General features: G+C 28.2%; 3 protein-coding genes across 3 annotated transcripts; all 3 read left to right on the top strand.

Annotated features, from left to right (window-relative positions):
* Positions 1–5,419: 5,419 nt before the first annotated feature.
* LOC114126263 (uncharacterized) lies at positions 5,420–12,818 on the top strand. The gene is made up of 9 exons (XM_050208516.1): positions 5,420–5,917; positions 6,675–6,909; positions 7,031–7,167; positions 11,243–11,264; positions 11,325–11,512; positions 11,882–11,978; positions 12,073–12,344; positions 12,432–12,597; positions 12,669–12,818. Exons 1-9 carry the CDS (start codon positions 5,867–5,869, stop codon positions 12,773–12,775), a joined length of 1,275 nt encoding a protein of 424 aa, XP_050064473.1. The 5' UTR covers positions 5,420–5,866; the 3' UTR covers positions 12,776–12,818.
* A 300-nt stretch (positions 12,819–13,118) lies between these two features.
* LOC126553337 (uncharacterized) lies at positions 13,119–15,124 on the top strand. The gene has a single exon (XM_050208515.1). It carries the CDS (start codon positions 13,137–13,139, stop codon positions 15,081–15,083), a length of 1,947 nt encoding a protein of 648 aa, XP_050064472.1. The 5' UTR covers positions 13,119–13,136; the 3' UTR covers positions 15,084–15,124.
* Positions 15,125–17,582: 2,458 nt separating this feature from the next.
* On the top strand, positions 17,583–24,455 carry LOC126553330 (uncharacterized). Its single transcript, XM_050208509.1, has 5 exons — positions 17,583–17,878; positions 21,246–21,404; positions 24,092–24,227; positions 24,322–24,378; positions 24,427–24,455. Exons 1-5 carry the CDS (start codon positions 17,762–17,764, stop codon positions 24,453–24,455), a joined length of 498 nt encoding a protein of 165 aa, XP_050064466.1. The 5' UTR covers positions 17,583–17,761.
* Positions 24,456–25,291: the final 836 nt, after the last annotated feature.

Below are 25,291 nucleotides of genomic sequence, written 5' to 3'. Positions count from 1 at the left end.
ATTTATAAAAGGTTTCAATTCTTTCCCAAAATACATCCATCAAAATACAATTTTTAGTTTGTTGAGTGACAGTTAGTTCAACTCATTCATCGATACACATGGCCTTTAAACAAGACTTATTGTCGATTAAACTCTGCATAGATCTTACAATTGAACCCCAACGTGTAGTTCCAGGCAATTTTAAGCTAAGTAGATTCCCAGACAATAAACTTTGTTTTTCTTTTAAAACTGATAACAGAATATGTTTGTTTTTTATTTCTTTAATTACATGTTTCAATTCTACAACAACTTCTTTTAGTGACTCTAATCCAATAGTAATATCCTGAACTTCAAATTAAGTCCATGAGCCACACAACCATAACAACTGATATGTGGATAATAACTTTGAATTAGATTCCATGCTGCTTTCATATTACTAGCATTATCCGTTACTACTGATGTAAACTTCATTTAACCAAATTCTTTTAACACATTTATTATAATATCCTTCATATAAACTCCTGAATGTTTATTTGATTTTGTATCAATAGATTTTAAAAATATTGGTTCGGGTGTTGTAATTATAAAGTTAATTATACTATCACCTTTAACATTTGTCCACCCATCACAAGTCAGTCCCAAATTATATGACTTATAAATTTTTTCTTTTAAGTTAAGAAGCAGTTTATTATAGTGTGTATTAAGTAATTTGTTGGATAATTTATGACGACTTGGCAAAAGAAACCCTGGCCGAATACTTTTGTAATGGTCTATTGTACTGCGATTCTCAGTGATATTTAATGGTGGACAATTTCCAAAGACAAACATAGCGAATGACAGCTCAAATTTTTCTTGATCTTCTTTGGTTACAATATCAATAAAATTAATCAAAGATGAATTACGTTTAAATGTTTTATTAGCTGAACAATTCTTAATATCAGACAATTTTTGTGATGCAGAAATATGTTGTGGTTGTGACTGTAATGATACCAAGTTGTCCGTGTCAGTACACTTAGAATTGTCTTGGACTTGAAATAGTTGGGAATGTTGGGATGCATCAAAATATTCAAAACCATTACTTGGATCATCAATCTCCTCATCTGGATTGTGTATAATTGTACAAATATTGTTATTTTGCCTGGTGAAAAAAAAATCAGGAATATTTATATGCCTCCTTTTTTTTTTCAGGATTTAAATGCATAAAAATACTGAAACATTAAAATTTTTTTAAGTACCATATTATGTAGGTAGTAGGTACCATTAATTTAATATTTAAATTAATTTATTACATTTATAAGTTGCCATATTATAGGTAGGTACCTATTTGAGTAGGTATTTTACAAGATTTTACAAAACTTAAATCTTTAAAGTAAAATCAATTTTATTGTAAATAGCACTTACTTTTTTTGTTATTTTTAGTATCAAAATAAACTTGTCGAATGTCTTTTGGACACTTCCAACATTTTTTAATAATGTGTTCCGACATTCTTGTTGCATTTTTTGAGGTAGACCAATTGCAAAATTTACACTGATATTTACTGTTTTTTTCATTAAAATATTTAAAAATATCGGTTTGTCTCGAATTCATGATGAATACAGAATAACGAAGGCAGTAAATCATAGAAAACAAATTAAATATTTAAATATTACAAGTCAGTAAACAAACTATAAAAACTTATTATTATTTATTACTAAATACTATATAATAAATTTATCGTACTATCATAGTTGAAGAACTACCAAATAACAATTTAGTAGTAGAAAATTATCATGATAAGTGATAACACATTAACACATAACAATTAACAGCAGATACCAGTGGTACCATAATACCTACTACAACTACAATTGTAGTTATTAAAACTATTGTACTATTACCTATCTATTGGTGTAAACTGTATACGTACGATTATGAAATTAAATTTTTAACATTGAAAAGTTTCAATACTATTCATTTCAATAGCCTTGAAACTTTTCAAATTTCAGAAACTTTTCAGCCTCACATCTCTGCATACGGGGTACCGTATCCCGAGAGAGGCAGAGGAAAGGTGGTGGAGTGACGTTCTCACTACCGTGTGCAGGTATAATACGCAAAGACGTATTCCATACACAACGGCAGGAAGGGTGAGCGGTTCTTACCACACTGGTATAGTACCACAGATTATATGCAAACAGATTGTGCACTTCGCATGTTGCAATGTAAAAAATGAATAAGGTGCTTTGATTGGTCGGCTCCAAAATCAGTGTGACCACAAATAGCAATACTAATTTATTGTATATATATATCATATTTTTGAAATTTGAATTAAACCAGTGAACTTTACAACTTACAAGTTATTCGAACTTTAGTACATTAATTAACAGAAATGTAAAATATGCAAATTTTTGCCCAAAAATATATTTATTTAAATTTATCACAGTATACAACAATATATTGACAATTAAATAATGTTATAATATAGGTAAACTACAAACAACTTAAATTTTTTACTATAAACAATTAAAAATTAATACATATTATAAATTTAAAACATGATTATCCTTATAATTAATTTATAAATGATTTAAAATACATAACTTTCTATTTTTTTTTTTGTTTCTCTGAAATTAAATTTCTATTTAAATTTTAATAGCAGCATGAATCCTAAACCTTATAAAATAATTAATTAAATATTCTTTATTAAACAGTGGACACGGATGTCGAAATACAACATTAGTCATGCTTAGCTTTAACTTAATACCTACTTCATTCTCAATAGCTATTTGTGGAAACCTATTTATAAAAATGTTTTCTAACTCATCTATATAATTGTAAAATTCATGTTGTGGCATCATTAAATTTCCATACATAGACTTTTCTGAATTTTCATATGCTTTGAAATAACAAAGTAAGAAAGACTCATCCAATTTGTTTTGTAATTTTGCATAATGAACACAAACTTCTCAACTATGTTTTTCTATACATTTTTTCATTAAAAAACCACAAACATATGTAAAATCATTTTTCTCGGGTATAGATAAATTTCTATAATCTGGGGTATCTATGTAAGTGTATTTTTTTTAAATTTAAATGGATTTTTATCTTGAAATATTATTTTTATGGTTTCGTCATTAAAAGTATCAGTCTTTATTTTAGATAAAATTTCATCAAAGTCTGCTATACAATTTGCATTCTCTGAATGAGTAAAATAATTAAGACAACAATTTTGTTTAAATGACCAGATGAATTGTATGGGAGTTGGATTAATATTATTTCCATTATGTTGGGTGCGAAATGTGCCAAATAAATTTTTCAACCTATCTTGGTTAATTCGGTTTGTATACAAAACATAATTTTCATCAGTATTAGTAACTTTTAGTGACTCCCACAAATGAAATAAACCAGAGATTGAAATTAACCAACCTCTAATAAATTTCATTTGGTTTGTCACTTCAACATTTGTTTTTTTGTTAAATACTTGTAGTGTTTTAAAAAATTTTCCATAAATTTTAAATTGGAAATTTGGGTATCAGTATTTTTAAAAGGTCTATTAAAATTTTTTAAGCCAGGTCGTTTAGATGAATTAAAGATATCAAAAAGTTTATCCATATTTCGAATGAAGTTAATTGTAGGTAATGAAGTATAAGGTAAGTGACTTGATGCTAAGAAAACTAGCATTCCAGCTGCGACACTCTCACTAAACACCTGTGCTCCTAAATATACACGCATTTTTTCAAAAGGTCCAGGAAATATATGAGAATATGTTATTTTAGGAGCAGTGCGAAGATTATTTTACTATCTTGATTATAAATAAAATCAAATGTTTTTTTTCAATAAATTCATTATTGAACTTAAATTATGTTGATAAAACATTTTCTGGTGGCTTTTAAGAGATGTGGTGGATCAAATATATACACTATTTTTTTATTGTTAACTTCAAAATATGGCCTTTTGGGACTAACTTGAAGTTTACTTGATAGGCCTATGAAATTGGAACCCATATCACTAACAAATGCTTTAACATTAATTTTAATATTTTCAAGTTTTAAAATACTGGTTAAAATTATGTCCTGCATATCAAAACCTGTACAACTGTTCGAAACAAAGAAATAAGCAATTGGTTGCTTCCAATTAAAATTTACGCCTTGAATCATTAATACAAGTACAAATTTAGCTAGATCATACGTTTTGCGATTGTTTGTTTCATTAAATCCTATTATTTCATCCTTACTTATGTTATAAAATAAATTACTTTTTATGGACATTTCATCCGCACACAACACACATTCTAATGATTCAGGTAAAAGATGTTGTATTTTAAATTGTAAAAAATTAAACAATAAATCATTAAGACCAGGAGTTATTTCATAATTTTTTGTTACACGTCATAGTGTACATGGATTAGGCAGGGCAAGAGTTGATTGCAAAAACTTATATACCCTTGGTCCCAAAAAATAAATGGTAAGAGCTAATTGTTTAAATTCATTACTATACCTATACCCAACTGCTTTTGTATCTCTACGATTAACATGCGTATTAATAATTAAAAACAAACTAGGAGGTAAAAACTTCTTACATAGCGTTAACATTTGTTCAACAGTATTTACTTGTACTAATTGTTGAGTTACGGCATTAATTTGTTTTTTCATTTTTTTAATTTCTTTGTTTTTGGACTGAAGTTCGTTTTGTAGTTTCAATTTTCTTGGAGTTTTGTTAGTTAGATAAAGTGGAGTTTGACAGGATGAATCACTAGTAGATACTTGCAGCTTACTAGAAACGGAAGAGCAACTAGACACATCACTAACATTTGTATATACATTATCCGGGACATTATCACTGTAAGATAATGAATGTGATGGACTGGAACATGAAGCCATTGCAACCTGAGTTTCGAATTCTTGCATTTCCCTTTCTTCTCCAATTTCTTTTTCCTTTTCTTCTATTAATTTCTTTTCTTTTTCTCTCTCATAAATATTTCAGCTATAAATTATATTTTTGTTTTAATATTAAAGTAGTTCATTAATTTGCAAGGCATTAGTAGATGCATTGAAAAAAATCATAACATTTATTAATAGTAAAATACATTTTATTTAATTAAATTAAATTAAAATAATTTTACAATTATTTGCAGTTAAAACTAAACTAAAAAAAAACTTACTAACTAAACTAAAAAAAAAAATCTAACTAAACTAACTTTACAAGAAGAAAAAAAAATGTATAATAATTAAATTAATGTAAATAAACTTAAGTCAACATCTGCAATTCACTGAATACCCTCAGCCCACTGTGCAATCTAAGTTACAAAATGTTACCGCTATGTTAAGATTCGATCACATAAAAATATTACTAAGTAACAATAATGCAATATTGTATAACTGTTCCATTAAAATATCATAAAATGTATCATGGAGTAACATTATTCATATGTTAAACGTTATTATGTATGCAATGTTACAAATTAACATGCATGCAATGCTCAATTATTGTTATATTGAAATAATCTTGTTTACTCGTTAACATGCAATTATAATATTATTATTACTTTATTAATAAGTTTAAAAATATACCCAAATAGTTTTATCTCATTGTTATAAGCAATATAGCATTGGATTTCCATTTCGGATTTCGGGAAAGCTGACCCGCATGACGCGGAACGGACGGCGCAAACAGCCGCGCACTGTAGTGTATACTAGTGTGCGGCAGTCCGGCGGATATTATGAAAATAATATTATTACACTTCATATTATAAACATAAAATTCGTAATCATAACCCATGTGCATGTGACATTGTGACCGTTTAAGTTTTCATTTGTTTTTTCCGAGTTTCTCTTGTTTGAAATTGTTCAGTTAGGTATTGTTTTTCTCTTTCATTAATTTTACCTATACTTCACGTCTATACGGAAAGAAATGGATTGCCAAAATAGCTGTGAATACTCAATTTCTACAATTAATAGAAAGGTAATTATACACGTATTTTGCATTTTAGTCTCAATGTGTTCATCAAAAAGTAAGTAATATAATATTTTTTTCGTTCAAATGGTTGTAAACTTGTAACTTTATTAAATAGGTAGGTTTATAGACAGTTTTGGGAAGTAACTTGTCTTAAGTTACAAGTTTCTATAACGAAATTACTTTTTAAGTAATTTGCTGGTAATTTAATTGCATTTTATTGTAAGTAATTTATATATGATTTGAGTTACTTTTTAAAAACAATTATTACTTAATTACTCGTTACTTTATTTGTTTTAATACTTTAATATATGTACCTATGCACTAAAACGCGATCTAAAACTAGTGACTGTAATTTTGAATAATATGCACTTTTTAAAAAATAAATTCGAAAAATAAGATTAATATTTATGTTTAGCAAAATGAGTATTTGTTAATAATTTCATATTGTTGGTTATCATTATTTAATATATTTTAGTTTATGTATTGTCGTATTGAACACATGGTTATTAAGCTCAAGTGATATTTTTGAAAAAAAGTAACTTTTATTATAATTGAGTAACTTTTTAAACTCAAAATAAATCCAACTTGACCAATTAAAAAAAAAAGTGACTTAAAAATAATTAAATTACAATTTTGATGAGGAATTAGTAATATAATTTAATTACTAAAAAACAGTAACTTTCCCAATACTGTTTATAGATAGGTACACACATAAGTATTTATAATTCATTAATAATTATTCATTTTTCATACATTTTCATAGACACTAACCAAAAAACGTTGGGTGATAGCTACATTTCCTGACAGTCAGGAGTATAGTGTCATACCAACTAATTGGGTTTTAAAAACTGTTGATGGACATGGCAATGCAATAGTCAAATGTATGTGGCCACCTGCTACATTACATGTTACAAGTGATGTACTAAAAGAGGCTATGGAACCATTAGATGATTGGAATACTTACCGAATAAAATTATTTGAAAATGGGAAAGAGTATAGTATGTATCCATTACATCTAAAATTTTAAAGTATTAATGAAATTAAACCTATAAAAAAAGGGCTTGCATAGATTATTATACACCTACCTAAATTTACTATATTTACATAAACAATTTGTAGGTGATTTTGGTAAAGCGTGGTATAGGCATGGTGCATTAACTGAAGAATCAGCATCCGAAATTGAACAGCAAAATTTAAATAAAAAAAATAAAAACAAAAGACTGTATGGTCAGTCATCATCAATGATGTGTGGAGATCAGTGGCGTAGCCAGGGGGGGTTTTAGGGGTTCAAACCCCCCCCTTGGCCTTAAAAAAAATGTTATTATTGTATGATTTTAATACTTTAATTTTTATTATTATTAATATTATTTTAGTATTTTCTATGTACGGCTGTGGGACGCTATTCGGTGATCGTCGCGTGCTTATCGCACCGACGACCGAGCGATCCCACATCTACTCTGAATTATATAATATAAACACATGTATAATATGTCTATGGCGTGTATGAGGCGACCCGACGATGGCGACGGGTAATATTTTTCTATTTATACTTTTATCAATTGTTCTTTAATACTCGTACCATATACGATAGTGTCCGTCTCACTGCGAAAGTGAAACCATTAAAAAAATAGATTTATTTTATCATGAGTGAAACAGTGTCGTTGTAATAATATGAACAAAATAATCACTATGAATAATCTGAAGAGAAAAGCACTCAAGCAAGAACAAGGGCAATCAAAAACTATTACACAGTTTTTTAAAAAAAAAACTCCTGAATCATTAGATGTAAGTATTTTATCATTTTTTTTTCTTATTGAAACAAAATTTAATATATTTATAATCTGTACATGTTATACAATAAGTAAATTGGATGAGATTTGATTGTCGGGAGGGGAGACCACCCAGTGGTGGCACCCCGTAAAATCATTTTTTTTAAATATATATATTACCTAATACATGAGTTTAAATTTCAAATATCTATAATTATTTTTTTTTTTTGTAACTAATTAATAACTATAATCTAGGATACTCATTTAGTTGCTATTTCTGACAATAAAAATGCTACAGTGAGCAACGAAAATTCATCAGAATTGAATATTAATTTGAATACAAATGCAGATTGTTCAATTGTAAGATGTTTATAAATATTATTTTATATTAAAACATAATGTTCTGTCATAGTTAAAAATATTAAATTACTTTTATATTTTTAGTCCACACCAGTATCAGTAGTAAATATGGATGAATATAAAACAGCAAATTCACCAAATGATATTGGTTTATTTGTTAATTGTTCTGAAAGGGTAAGTATTTAAGTAGTTAAATATTAAATCCATACACAATATTATTTGATTTATTTAAATTAATATACAATTTTGAATACAATAGGTAATAACAATGAACTACTAGATAAAACTCATTTAATTATATTTTAGATTTTTGGTGATCCATAATTCTGATAACTTAAGTAAAGCATTTTTCATTTAATTGTGTGTACACTGTTAAATGATTAGGGAATTGATATAATGATATACATTTATGATTTATATTAGTTTCCAGTAAGGTACACTGTATATATACTTTTTAAAATAAATTTCAGCTTTATTTAGCTTGATTTAAATTCAGTATGTAAATATCTATGGCTAATTATATAATGGCATGCTGCTTTTGCAAATCAGCTTTATTAAAATAAATTCTTAATATTTTTTAGTACTATACTACCTATATTGAATATTATACAAAATTAAGGTTTACCTAGTTTTGTTTATTTTAGGTACTAGTTGCATTTAGAAATGTAGAATGATTATACTTAATATTTATAAATTTGAAATATTTAATTATTAATAAGTTTGTTTATTATTTAAGATTGAATCTATTAAACGAATTGAAATATTGCAATCATTGTGGATTCCTGAACAAAATTATAAATATCCAACAAACAATAAAAGAAATCTAAAATTCCAACACCATTGGCTTTACAAATGGACTTGGATTGCTTACTCAAAAATGTTTGATGGCGCATTATGTAAATATTGTGTAATTTTTAATGAACATGAAGGTGGTTCGGGTAGTCAAAAATTGGGTAAATTTGTTTTAACACCGTTTTCAAATTGGAAAAACGCAATAGAAGAATTTAATAAACATGATAACAATAAATACCATAAAATGACATTATTAAAGTTTGATTGTTTAATGTCAGTATCTAATAAAACTACTGATTCTATTTTAATACAACTAGATAAAAAATTGAAATCTGAGATAGAACAAAACCGCGCCAAATTAAAACCAATTATTGAAACTGTTATGTTTTGTGGCCGTCAAGGTCTACCTTTGCGTGGTCATCGAGACTCAGGTCCAATAAACTGTGACAATCCTCCTGTTGAAAATGATGGTAATTTTAGATCACTCTTACGATTTAAAGTTATGTCTGGTGATATAAATCTAGCTGAACATTTAAGAACTGCTCAGGGAAATGCAAGTTATATTAGTGCTGATATCCAAAACCAAATATTAACTTCTTGTTCAAATTTAATATTAAAACAAATTATTTCAAAAGTTAATGCTGCTAAATGTTTCACTGTATTAGCAGATGAAACTGCCGATATATCGGGAATTGAGCAATTTTCTCTGTGTGTACGTTATTTTGAATTTTCTTCAATGCAAATGAGAGAAGATTTCTTAACGTTTGTTCCTGTTACTGATGTTACAGGTATGGGTTTAGCAAACACACTTTTAAATACTCTTGATAAACTTGGTATTGATTTGAAATATTTAAGGGGCCAAGGTTTTGATGGTGCAGCTTCCATGAGTGGATGCTTTAATGGTGTACAATCCCACGTTACCAAAAAATATCCACTTGCTCACTACATTCATTGCACCTCCCATTGTTTAAATCTAGCAATATCCGACACATGTAACATTCAATCTATACGAAACTGTACTGGTACCATACAAAAAGTATGTGTGTTTTTTAAATACCCTAAACGACAAAATGTAATGTTAGATTCAATAAACGTGTATGTCCTGAATCACAGATTACTAAACTAAAATTACTTGTCCAACAAGATGGGTCGATCGGCATGACTCCATAATTACTTTTATGGAATTATTTGATGCAGTTATTGATGGATTATCGATTATTTCTACATGGCCAGACAGAGAATCGTCATCAGGAGCTTATCAACTTTTGTGTGTCTATTAAGCAACCTGAATTTATTTGGGCAACACATCTGCTAGCAAAAGTATTTATAGCATAAGTTTACCTCTTAGTAAACTTCTTCAAATGCACAAACATAGATTTAATTGAAGCGCATGTCTCTGCAGATAATGTATCTGATGTGTTAAAAAATATCAAATAGAATAATGCAGATGAGGATTTCAGAACTATTTTTGAAAGTAAAAGAAAAATGTATGTCACTTGATATTGAAATAACTTTACCTCGTTTAACAAACAACAAAATCGGTGTAATGTAAAAATTACTTGTCCAAACGAATACTATAAAATATCATTGTTTATTCCATTTTTAGATAATTTTATTAGTCAACTTCATGATAGGTTCATTGCACATAAATCTCTAATTACCAATTTTTGCTGTCTCTTACCAAACAATAATTTGCCAAATAGAGAAGAAAACATAAAAAGTTTGGCAGAAAAGTATAGTGAAGATCTTCAATGTAGTTCAAATTCAGTAATTGGAGAAGTATTGACATGGACACAAAAATTTGTTGGAGCAGAAAAACCAAAAAATGCATTAGAAGCTCTTATAGCATGTAACCCACTCATTTTTCCATCTACTTATAAACTTCTCCAAATAATAGCTACACTTCCCGTAACTACAGCAAGCAGTGAAAGGTCATTTTCTACGTTAAAAAGACTTAAGACATACCTTAGAAATACTATTGGAGAAAACAGATTAAATAGTTTAGCACTACTAAATATTCATCGTGAAATTATTTTAACAACAGATGAAGTTCTTAATGATTTTGCAAAAGACTCAAGGAAAATAAGATTGCTATAGCTTATAATTTATAATGTGAAAACATATATTAACATTAATATTACAATTTAAAGTTTTTTTTATTTTATATTTTTACTTGTTTATAATAATAAGTCAATAAGTGTGTACTACATGTTTAATATTAACATAAATAAATATAATTATTCAGCCTCAATTAATCAAACAAAAATGTATTATTATATAAGCGTATAACTCAGTACATTTTAGCGCATTTAGTTTTACTACTCCTGAACAATATATTTTAGAGGTGAGCAAAAAAAAAGTCATTAAACCCCCCCTTTAGGTAATTCCTGGCTACGCCACTGGTGGAGATTCTGATACTTCTAGTGATGAAGGTAAACAATTCATTAATTTTTTTATACCTAATAGCTTACCTATTTTATTTTTAATTATAGGTATTAACATTATTCAACAGAAAAAAATAAATAAAGGTCCACAAACTGGTATAACAGAACAAACTGTTGTTAATAACATTTCTGAGCCTCAGTTTACTGAATTAAATAATATCAATTTAAGACCTTCCACAAGCTCAGAGAATGTATCGTTGAATATGGCAATATCTCGCAGTTTTAACATACCTGAGGTAAATAAATTAAACATCATTTTTAGTTACTTAAATAATAACGGCTAATAAAAGATTAAAAATTTTAATTTTTAAAAAATAATTCTTAACATTCATAAATACCAACATTTTTTGTAATATAATTCCCTTAGAATTTCTAAATCAATTATTTTTAGTTACCTAGGTACCTACCTATTCATTTTTTTTTTAAATGTTTAACTCATTCTGCTTTGACCCTAAATTATTTAAACATTAGCTTCAAGTAGGTATTTTATTTAATTAACATAACTAAGGTATGTGATGATAATAATTTAATTCATGTTTCATTTAATTTTTACCATAAATTTCATTAGTCATTTATTTAGAATTGTAATTTTATTGTAAACTTAGAGTGGCAGTACATTACCTCAACAAACTCAAATTAGCCCAATACCACATTCGGTATACAAATTAAATTCAGTGGATTGTTTGGATAAAACTCAACCAGGTTTAATAAAATATAATAATTCTTATGAATATTTTACCTTGTTTATATTGCACTTAAACATTTTATTTCATATTTTTATATTTACTATTTATAGAAATCATTCAGATAGATAAACCAAATACAATTATGGAATTATTAAATTTAATTTATATGGAGCAAATTCAAAGTCGAATTAAATATGATCATTTATTGTCTAAACTTAATAATATTGAAAGAGCTGTTAACAAAATTGGATTAATAAACAACGCTTCAACTGTATTACCCAATTTCGATGATAATTTTATGTCAAATTGGCCCATGAACAATGAGCAAATGTTTCAACATGTTTCAAACTGTTTGTTGGACGATTCATTTGTTTCATTAGTGGCACGTATATTGTTATAATAATAATAATATAAATCATTAATTTAAATTCATACCAAAAATAATTTTAATTGTATTTAAAAACTTCAGGAACATTTTTTTATATCTATTGGTGGGAACGCAGTTAAAGATAACGTAAAGAGAGTTCTTGCAAAAACGTTTACTGATGAGTTTGCCATACGTTGTTCATGGACAGGAAGAGGAAAAGATATTTCCACTAAATTATGTGATTCTAAAATTGTAGTTGTATTAAAAAGTAAATAAACTTAAATAGTTATTTTTTACATTTAACTTCAATATTTTTAAATTTATAATTAATTATTACAGGGTGTATAAAGAAAGGCCAAAAAGATTATAGTGATGCTTTATTTGAGTCAATTTTAGCTGATTGGTTCCGTTATGCTACAACAAGATACAAAAGATCATTAGAATAATATTTCTATCTTTTTAATAATAACTTTACAATTAATATTTTATGTGCAGTGTTCAACAATTTTACATTAAACTAAAGTAGTTAACAAAAGTATAAAGACTTATAATTTATATTAATTTAAATATAAAAGCTTAATTATGTTGGTATTTATGAAATAAATGTCAAATGTTTGATTGAAACTAGAATATGTTTTAGTTTTTGTTTGGGATCTATTTTGTTAAGTACCTAGTTACTATTTCTAGAAAAAGAGAAGGAAAGAGCTTTGTCAAATAACAAGTCGTCACTTGAGGAGAATTATTCAAACTGAGCAAGATAGATGCATAACCAATTTAAGGTCTTCTCTGCAACAACCTACTTTCACGATGAATACAATGCCAGAAATTACAACTTCTGTAAAAAATGAAATTTCAAGTAAAACATTGATAATATCTGATAATATCCCAAGTTTATTAACTTGTACTGATAATATTAATAATAGTGAAGAACCTTTGATTGATAATTTAATACCTGAAATAATTGTCAATAATTTTGACAGTACTATTTCAAATGATCAAATGGGTATATGTGATAAATTAAGAAATTGGAATGTAGAATTTAATGTTTCTCATAATTGTTTAAACAAATTATTAAATATTTTAAAAAGTGAGGGTCTGAATGTTCCTAAAGATGGTAGAACGTTAATGAATACACCCAAAAAACATAACATTTTGTCTATGGAACCTGGTGCTTATGTACACTTTCATATTAACCAAATTATTAGTTCTTTATTACATAAGCATGAATTTGATTTATCTGACATTACTGATTTAAAATTAGGTATAAATGTGGATGGTTTACCGATATCAAAGAGTTCAAAAAGCCAATTTTGGCCAATTTTAATTAGTATTTGTAATGTTCCAGTGTTATCGAGATACGTTTTACCCGTAGGTATTTATCATGGTTTAAAAAAACCTGATTCATCAGAGGATTTTTTAAATTATTTTTTAAGTGATATTTTAAATATCATGCAATTAGGTATTCAAATAAATGGCAAGGTATTTAATGTTACAATAGGACATATTGTGTGTGATGCACCAGCTAAATCATATTTACTAAATGTTAAAGGTTTTAACGCATATTTTGGATGTAATTTGTGCACTGATGAAGGTACATATATTGATGGTAGAATGGCTTTTTTATCCATTGATTCTTCTTTAAGAACAAATGAAAGTTTTAGAAATAAAACAAATGAGTATTACCATAAAGGACCTAGTGTACTTGAAAAATTACCAATTAATATAACTGATGATGTGCCACTTGACAATATGCATTGTACATATATTGGGGTAATGAAAAAACTTATTGAATTCTGGGTAAAGGGAAAAAAAGATGTACGATTATTGGATGTAGCAAAAAATGACATTAATGATAGTATTTTAAATTTAAAAGCTTATGTTCCATCTGAGTTTTCTAGACTTCCTAGGTTACTTGACGATTTTTATTTTTGGAAGGCTACAGAATTAAGATGTTTTTTGTTATACTATGGGCAAACTGTTTTAAAGGGAAAGTTAAAGAAAAAGTTTTATGTACATTTTTTGCATTTGGTTACTGCTATAAGAATCCTTGTTACAGCTGAAACATGTATTTCTTTAAATGAAACAGCCAAAATATTACTTGACACTTTTGTAAATGATTATGCTGCTCTATATGGTCAAAAGTTTATTAATTACAATGTTCATAGCTTAATACATCTACCATATTTTGTTCTTAAACATGGCCCACTGGAATCTTTTAGTTGTTTTAAGTATGAAAACTACTTGCAAGAAATAAAAAAATTTATGAAATGTTCAAGGTTTCCTCTACAAGAAGTTTCTAATAGAATTTATGAAAAATTAGATCAAATTAAAAATACTCCAGAATCTAAATATCCTAAATTGTCTAAAGAATTACATAAAACCCACCATTTACTGAGTGACAGAGTTTATGAAAAAGTGGGTTTGGAAAACTTTTCAACCATAAATATAAATTCCATAAATAATAACTTCATCATGTTGAAAAATAATGATTTGGTATTTGTTGAACAAATTTTAATGTCTTCAAACAATGAAATCAAATTTCTTGTCAAAAAATGTAACAGCTTTTCATCTTTTTTTAATCTACTCAATTTTTCATCTAAAGATATTGGCTCATATATCATAAATCTTCAATTTTTAAGTACACCTTATCTTATCCAAGTAAATGATTTTAAATGTAAGTGTTTTTATATTCAAATATCAGGGAATAAAGCAGTAGTTATCACTCTTTGTCATAATTTTGATATACCACAATAATTAAAACAAAATTTTTAATGTGATTTAAAATATTTGATAAACTCCTCATGATAAATTAATTATATTTATTAAAAATTGAAAGTTTTAATTATTGTTTTGCATTGATTAGAATAAAGGAATGTAAATATTTGATGAATATAATGTAGGTACATATCTAATCAATTTGGATTAAATATATTTTATATATTATGTATTGCAATACCTATATGTACAAATATATTATTAATTTGTATGATTTTAAATGTACATGTTTTATAAAATATTAAGTTTCCTATAATATTATAAAAATTATATTAAGTTAATTATCATTTTAGTTAAATTACCTTTGTGCCACATTGATTTTAATTAATTCATATATTTTTTATGTATAACAGAAAATTATAGAATTGTATATAGTATATTTAATAAAAAAAATTGTTTTGAAGTAAAATAAAACACTTGGTTATATTAATTTGTTTTTTAATTTTAAATAAAATGTGTACCTATTCCTTTTCATATTTGATAAAAGTGTAAAAAATAATATACCTTAAAAAAATAAGCTATGAATTATGTAAGTATTATTGTAATGTTTTATTAATTATATTAATATTCTAAAATATATTTAGAATACAATTGAAAAGGTTTAAAATTATTTGATAACGTTTATTGAATGTTTTTTGGTAACAATCATTTCATGTTATTTGGTAACAATCAATGGATGTTATTTGGTAACAATCATTTCATGTTATTTGGTAACAATCAATGGATGTTATTTGTAACGTGCTTGGAATATTACCAGATTACTTGTATGGAATGATATACAGTAATATGCATGGAACATTGGGATAAAGCATTGTATTCATATTACGAATAAAGTTACTTTCTCGGGACATAAGCAGTTCCATACACATTGCAATTACACAAATGTAACATAAAGTGTAACATTACAAGTTACAAATTAATATTGTAAAAACATCGCAGAAATATTCCATTGCACAGTGGGAGGGCTCTGGGGGTGCATCAATTTCATCAATCACTTTGTTGAGTAGAATTTTGGTAGCTGAACTATCCATATGCATCTCTCAGCCGTGTAGCCACAGAAAAAGCAAAAGCAAATTAGAATAATTTTCACGGAGTAATAAAAATATTAATTTTAGTAAACAAAATCTTACCACTAAATATTGTTGGCACGGCATTCATTGTAAGACGGTTCCTGCTACTTAGATTTAAAAACATATTGTCTTCAAAATGAACACCACACACTCTGTAATTTTTGTATAAAATAGCAGGATCTTTTTTTAACAAATTTACAGTGTGACAATTTTCCATCCATTGTTTACACCTAAAGTAAATTAGTAATACATCAAATTATAATGCATATACATGAAAATTATAAAACAAATTCAATCACTCACCTCAATTGGTCGCTTGGAAATCTGAAGTAGCTAATGTTTTTTGTTTGTGACATTTTATTGTTGCAAAATTTGACTGCACAAATAGTCATTTTTATAGTATTAGATTGTGTAAAGTTTTATGAAACAAATTTGACAATATAAATACTATAAAAAAGGTTTTTTTACGAAATAAATGACTACTGCAAACTTTAGTGAAAAATAATTTCAACAAACGAATTCAAATTTAAAAACAATCAGAACACCAATTTCCAAACACGTGAAAATCACAAGTCAGAGCACGACAAGGAAGAGTCAGAAGACCCAGAGTTCATAAGATCATAACAAAATGTTTACAAGCATTGTTCCGGTATCACTATCAGGTAGCCACCATTATATGATAAGGTTCAAATATTTTTAGTCCGTTGAAATGGTCACATTGATTTTGGAGACAACCTTATCAGGTCATTTTTTGTTTACATCTAAGTGCACAATCTGTTTTCATATAATCTGTGATAGTATGCTCTGTACCCCGCACCGTGTAGGTTAATACGTAATACGTATGGACATATTCCGTACACGGAGGGTATAGATACAGCGCGTACTCCGCGAGTGGTAAGACGGATAGAGGAGGAGACGCGGCGGCACTAGCGAGCGATGGCGGATAACTACGACTATGTTCGGATGAATAACGTCGGACTATTGTCTTCATGGTCAGAATTGACCCCTACTTATACACTGCCTGGTCCGAATTATACAGACAGTGTATATGATTTTCATGCGATGTTTGATTGGCTTTTGTATTGTTTATTTGTCGTATATATGGTTTTTTATTGATGTATGGATATAATATGTAGTAGTACTAATGGTAGTGATTATTTGATTTGCATATAATACATTTATGCCGGGTTGCATGAAATCGAACTTTAAATTTATTTAATGAATAGTTTTATTGAACCGTTAAATATTTTTACAGGGGCGTTTGGGTTGCACAAACCGTACAATAAAAATATATTGGTATTAAACATGATACCAAAGTTTGTGTAAAATTGTAAGCTTATCACAGAAAAAGTGATAACATCTTTGGAGATCATGTCAACAGCTGTTAATTTGTACAGGTACAATAACAATATTGTAAATGTTTACACTTAGTTGTTCTGATTCTGACTTCTGAGTTTCTGACGTACTGACGACTGAGTTCAACTGACCGTTCAATCTTCTTTTTAAGGTTTATTCTGTAATCTGTTTCAGTTGTGTTTTAATTGTTAGTGTTGTTTCAGTAAATAAACCTTTTTTAATATTTTAAAGATGTCTGAAAACCAATCAAAAATTAAGAGACAAAGGGGTAAGAACTTCAGTGATCGGGAAAAAGATTTATTAATTGATTTAATACTTCCCTTTAAATCAATTATTGAAAATATTAAAGTAAGTAAAGCGTTCTTTTTAATATTCCTTTTAATCTATAATTTTTAAGCTTGAGCTAATCATTATGGAAATTCTCCGAAATATTTTATTGTTCTATTTTAACCAAGGTATAATTATTTGAACATTATCCATATTTATTTTTGTGGTGACGTCAGTCAATCATCATCATATCTCATCGATCCTCAATGTTTTCATTTGGTACCCCTGGCTTCATGTTATCTTTGTAAATTATCTGTTAATACATCTACTTTATTTTTTGATTTTGTATACCGCTTTAAAAATAATAATCATTTGAATTGTAATCTAAATAGTTTAAACATTTTCTACCAAAATGTCCGTGGGTTAAAAACTAAATTAAGTAATTTTAGAAGTTCTATTCCCCTTTTTATTTGTAATGATGTTATTATCCTCACAGAAACATGGCTCTCTTCTGACGTCCATGACTCTGAACTTGGGCTCATTGGCTATCAAATCTTCAGGGTTGACAGAAATTATCTTAACAGTAACTACTCACGAGGAGGTGGTGTTCTCATTGCAATCAAGTCTTATATTAAAACATCTCTTATCTGTACAAACCTTAACACGCTCGAGCAAGTATATACCCTTCTATCCATTAATTCATTTAAAATTCTTATAGGTGCAGTTTACTTACCACCTATGTCCGCGCTCCCAGATTTTGAGGCCCATACCAGCTCTATCGAACACTTAATATCATCTACCAACCCTACATCTATTCTTCTCTGTGGTGACTATAATTTACCTCTTATTAAATGGTCTAAAAGCAATCAAGGTCTTTTCGCATCTGGTACCATGTCTAACACTTCTACTCATCTTGTCGATTCTTTCTCGTACTATAATTTTTACCAGCTCAATCAAGTGCCTAATGCCCGTGGATGCCTTCTTGACCTTGTATTTTCTAGTTTTGACAAACCTACTGTCCAACTTGCCAACATTCCAATCGTTTCTCCGGATTCTTACCACCCACCTTTGTTTGTATCTTTTCCATTTCCAACTCCGATAACTGCTCAAGACACACATAAATACCGTGAATATAAATCGGCCGATTATAAATCCATGCTCCGTTATCTAGGATCGTTTGATTGGGAAAATACTTTTTCGCTTTATTCGGTCGATGATTCCGCTGTTGTCTTTAACGATGCACTTCTAAGCTCTATTAATAAGTTTGTTCCCATCAAAGTTTTTTCACCTTCTAAATTTCCTCAATGGACATCCACAATTCTCAAAAATCTTATAATAACCAAGAAGAAGGCCCATGCAGTTTATAAGCGAACCAAGTCGATATCTGATTATCTTGTTTTCTCTGAATATAGAGCAAAATGTAAACGCCAATCAAAAGTTGATTACTCTGCTCATATTAGGCATACCGAGGAGGCCCTATCATCTTCCCCCTCCAAATTCTGGAAATTTGTAAATAATCTAAAACAGAAACCTCCAATTCCGTCATCACTCCATCTCGGTAATATTGCCTCAAATACTCCAACTGAATCAGCTAATCTGTTTTCAACTCATTTCTCCTCGACGTTCAACTCCTCGGCTCTCCAACTTCCACCATTTACTGGCTCATCTGAATACTTATCCTATGAACTTCCTTCCGATATAACGTTTACTGTCGACGATGTTTTTTCCGCTCTTAAATCGCTAAAAAATACTTACTCTAATGGTCCAGATGACATATCCGCTCAATGCTTGTACAATTGTCGTTTTTCTATTGCTTATCCAATTTATTTACTATTCAGGCGTTCATTAGATTTAGGTATTTTTCCTAAGGTTTGGAAAATATCTTCTATAGCACCTGTTCTGAAATCTGGTGACGCTTCTGATATCCAAAACTACAGACCAATTTCTATTATACCACATATTGGTAAATTATTTGAATCAATTGTATACTCCAGAATAAAGCGTAGTCTTAATCATCTTATTATAAGTGAGCAGCATGGTTTTAGATCGCATAAATCAACCGTAACAAGTGGTGTTGCCTTCTCTTCCTATTTATCAGAAGTTATCGAGCACAGAGGTCAGGTAGATGTAATCTTTACAGACTTTAATAAAGCATTTGACACAGTGGACCACGATTGCCTAATAATGGTGCTTAAGTCTTTAGGCATTGGGAATCCCCTTCTATCTTGGTTGCACTCTTACATCACAGATAGAAAACAATTCATAAAAATCAAAAATGCTGTTTCGGAGTTAGCTGTGATACCATCTGGAGTCCCTCAAGGAGGCCACCTTAGTCCTCTTTTATTTATTCTGTTTGTAAACTCGATAACCAAATGGATCACTAAGGCTAAACTCCTTCTTTTTGCTGATGACATAAAAATATTCCTTAAAATAGACAATCTTAATCAATGTCATATCCTACAGTCAGAACTAGATATTTTTGCAAGTTGGGCGTACTCCATAGGTCTCAGCCTTAATATAAGCAAATGTCATGTTATGTCGTTTTCTAGGCAGCGATCTCCTATCCACCACAACTATTCTCTAAATGGCACTTCTCTTAACCGTGTCTTCCTCTATAAAGATCTTGGTATTCATTACTCACCATCGTTAAATTTTGAGCACCATATAAATGTCACTGTAGGTAAAGCTTAAAAGTACTGGGTTTTATTAAACGCAATACTAATCAGTTTTCTTCGGCTCGTTGTCTCTGCACATTGTACTTCTCATTAGTACGTTCTATATTAGAATACGGTGTGGTGGTGTGGCATCCCTACCTAGCTAAAGACGAACTAAGACTCGAGCGTGTACAAAATAGATTTCTTTCCTACATTGCCTACATAATGAAGATACCTCACCCTACGCATGACTATTCCTTAATTCGTAGTTCTTTGGGAATACCAATGCTGTCAACTCGTCGACAAGATGCTGATGAGCACTTTATAACCTCGCTCCTAGATGGCACCTTAGATGCACCCGATCTCCTCTCTAAAATATGTCTTCGTATCCCTTCCTTCTTCTCCAGAAATCACGCACTCTTCCAAATTCCAACTCACAATACATTATATGGACATAATCACCCCTTGCACAGGATGCTTCGTACTCTGAACAATCTTAATTTTGATTTTAATAAGTAATTAAATAATATCATTGTTATAAATATGTTGTATTATAGTTTTATATTACTAAATTAAGGTATTACCATTTAGTTTATATTATGTTGTTTTTTTTTCCATATGTTCTAATTTTGTGTGTATTTGTATTATTATATTTTTGTTATATCTATTAATTTAAACTTAATCTGTTAATTAAAAATTGCCGTTTGGCGTTTATATATTATAAATAAATAAATATTTATGTTTTTAATGAATATAATAAGTTCATTATATTTTAATTATTTATTCTATATTAGACTGATGCGGTTTGGAATACCAAAAAGACTGAGGCATGGTCTGAAATAACCAGCCTCTGTAACCTTCGACAAACATCTGGTATTCGAATAGATGCTCAATTAAAAAATCTCTATGACACTCTTAAAAGAGATGCTAGAAAAGAAAAAAGTAACGATAAGCTAAAAAAAAATTTATATTATTATTATTTTGCTCATTATATTACCCAATTTTTGTTTATAATACCAATCCTAAACATTAAATCAAATTTAATAATACTACACTACTACCAATATAATTATATATTTAATAACATTTTATAATGTTTATTAAAAACTAAACAAATCAAATTATCAAATTCAGTAGTACATAATTAAGTTTGATCCTCAAGTAGGTAATCTAATTTATATTTCATTTTATAAGTACCTATTGATTATCTATAAGTTTGAAATTAACTATGTAAATTTAAATAAATTGTTTAATATTACATAAAATAAATTAATTAGAAAACTGTTAGAATAATGCATTAATATAATTGAAATTAAGCTGGCAACTTATAAACGAAATCACCTACTCCAAAAACATTAATAAGGATACTATTAAAACTATTATTAACAACGGCCAACATTTTGATACAAGCAAAGATCCAACGATGGTTTCAAACATTTTTAACAATTTTTTTATTAACATAGGAAAGAAATTAGCAGAGAAAGCTGGTTATGTTCTGAAAAATGAAACTATTAATGCTAGTAATAACTTTTCCTTTGATAATTCCTTTTCTGAAAAGATAGTTAACTCTGAGATTATCAACATTGTAAATAACTTTAAAGATGACACAGCCGCTGGTCATGATAGGATTACCTGCAAGTTATTAAAATTTATTATCGAACTTGTTGCAGATCCGCTTGTGTTCATTTTCAATATGAGTATACATCAAGGTATATTTCCGGCTAATCTTAAACTAGCAGTGATCAAACCTATTTACAAAGCTGGAGATAAAAAAAATGTTAATAACTATAGGCCTATTTCTTTGCTTACTAATTTTGCGAAAATATTTGAAAAAATTATTAAACAAAGATTAATTTCGTTTCTAGAAGCCAACAAACTCTTATCAAAAAACCAATTTGGTTTTAGACCAGGTATACTGAGGTACTCAAGATGCTTTATATCAAACAACTCAATTTATTTATAGAGAATTAGATAACAGTAATAAAGTAATTGCCGTATTCCTGGACTTAACTAAGGCATTTGATACTGTCAATCATACCATATTATTTCAAATTTTTCTGAACTTCGGTATTAATAATCATAGCTTAAATTGGTTTAAAAGCTACCTAACGAACAGGAAACAAATGGTCAGGATCAATGACATTACTAGTCAGGTAGGTTCAATTGAATATGGAGTCCCTCAAGGTAGCGTTTTAGGTCCCATTTTATTTTTATTATATATAAACGCAGTAAGTGATTTAAATATTGATGGTTTGGTGGTCTCTTACGCTGACGATACCTGCTTGCTTTTTACCGATAAAACATGGACCGGCGTTCATCATAAAGCAACTGTTGGATTAAATAATATATACCGAATTCTATGTGACAGAAATCTGACGCTTAACGAAAATAAATCAATGTTTATGACCTTTTCATTTTATAAAAGTTTCCAAACACTAAATCATATTAAAATACATAGATGTAACGATGGTAAGAGTTGTAGTGACTTAAATATTTGCTTAACTATTAAAGAAGTTTCTAGTACGCGATATTTAGGTATCATTTTTGATAATAATTTACGCTGGAATCTTCACATTCATAATTTGGTAGGAAAGTTACGTCAGGTAACCTATAAATTTTATAAATTAAAAGATCTGGTACCAAAACACACAATGCGTGTAGTTTATTTTGCATTGTACCAATCCATACTTCAATATGGCTTATTAATTTGGGGAGGATCGGCTGATTGTTTTTTAAATCAAATACAAATTAATCAGAATAATATAGTTAGAATTTGCTTAAATAAACTTTCCTTATCGGGTTCTACCTCGCATAATTATAGAGAGTTTGGGGTCTTACCTGTTAAATTTTTATATAAAAAATTTGCTGTTCTGTTCACCTTTAAAAATTTCAATAAAGGCCTTGACGGTCAAGATATTGTGGACAAAAGAGAAAATAGACGGTATAATATACCTGTTGATTACCCATACAAATCTTTTGGTCAATCTTTTGTCAATTATTTAGGACCTGTGTTTTTTAACTCTATGCCATGTCAGTATAAAAAAAATATTCAGCTGTCTGAAAATAATGCTAAAAAGTTAGTGTATAATTGGTTGTTCTCTCAAATAATTTAAAATATTTTTTGATCTACTGTTGTATTTAATTTGATTACTATTTGTATAAACTTGTTTCCTTTTGTTTACTTTAAATTTGTTATATACTTATATATGTTTATAATTATTATTTAAGACTGTATTACTCTCTATCTCTAACACAAGCTTTTAGCTAAAAGAGATAGATAATCATGAATAATTTTTATAATTAAATTTTTGTAAATTATGATGATTTCAATAAAAAAAAAAAAAAAAAAAAAAAAAAAAAAAATAATAATAACTTTAAATAAGTGTAAAAAACGATACATAATATCTTGAGTGTTAAATAAAAAAAAAAAATTAGAATATATTGTAAAATTGTATTATTAAATATTAAATATAATTAGTTTTTCTGGTTTCTCAAGTGTCACTCCCACTTTGTGAAGGCTTTTAATAAGATTAATTTTAACTTATCAAGATATTTTGTTTATCTATTCAACCTATTAAATTGTATTAAAATTAACCTCATACATCGTTTATCAGTATAGTTGTATATTTACAATGTTTAGGTTCAAATGTATAAGACAGGCGGTGGACCAAATAATAGCCTTCTATCAAAGAACACAGAAAAAATTATTGGGTTACTAGGTGACCAAATGGATCCATTATTTAATTCTATTGACTCTGATGCTAATTACAATGATGGTAAATACTAAATACCTACAATGAAACAATGTATCAATGTTAAAATGGTTTATTCAAATATAGATTTAATTTAATTATTTTTTTTTATATTTAGCAAGATTTGAAGTTGTTGATATATTTTCTGAGGACATTAGCAACCTTCAAGATTCGAGTATGTATTTATTAACTATTATTTTTAATTATAATTTTTTTTTTTTAGCTTCCATGGACCATTTAGGCTGCTTCTAAAATTAATTCCCTCTATACTTCTCTTATGTAAACTAAATCCAAGTTTCCATTCCAGTTCTCTTTTAACTCCTTTACATCTTTTCTAATTACATCTAGCCATCTTTACCTTGGGCTTCCTCTTGGTCTACTTTGATCTATTTGATTCACCTTAACCATCTTTATAAGAGATCTATCAGCTCTCTACGTATTACCAGCCCAGGCAAGTCTCAAACTCCTTACAAACTACACTATGTCCTCTTAAAATAGGTCTATAAATTTTTCTTTAAGTTTTCCTCTCAAATACAAAGAGTTTATTATAATTCCTTACTGTTGTGGCCCATGTAAAATACAGTCAAGTCTAGATAACTCGAATCTCAAAGAGAATAAAAATAAATTTGAGTTATGTATTTTTCAAAAAGTGTACCTTAAAACAATTCAAGTGGCAAAAAAAGTTATAAAGGTTTTTGACTTATTGAGGTTTGATTTATTGAGATTTGACTGTATATAGTTCATAGCGTATAGTCATCTTACATAAATTACCTTGTACAGTGGCGGTATAAACAAAGTTACATATACACAGTTGTATAAATGAAAGTAGAAGGTGGATGCTGGTTGGGTAGGAATTGGCACTTGTCAAGTCAATGTATGTTATAATGGATTGACTTTAAAATTATAATATCTAACTAAATTTTAAAAAAAGTTTTCTATTAATGGGTAAATAGGTGGATTGTTAATATTCATATAAATTAAATTGCGTATATCATGCCACCACTGACCTTGTATAATGTATTATAATCAATGTTAATAACTATATAATTTGGCTATTGATGTAGCTAATATGTTTCAAAATTCAGACA

The sequence above is a fragment of the Aphis gossypii genome, unplaced genomic scaffold (genome assembly GCF_020184175.1).
Source record: "Aphis gossypii isolate Hap1 unplaced genomic scaffold, ASM2018417v2 Contig00205, whole genome shotgun sequence".
Taxonomy (NCBI): domain Eukaryota; kingdom Metazoa; phylum Arthropoda; class Insecta; order Hemiptera; family Aphididae; genus Aphis; species Aphis gossypii.
This window is presented reverse-complemented; position numbering and strand designations above follow the sequence as displayed.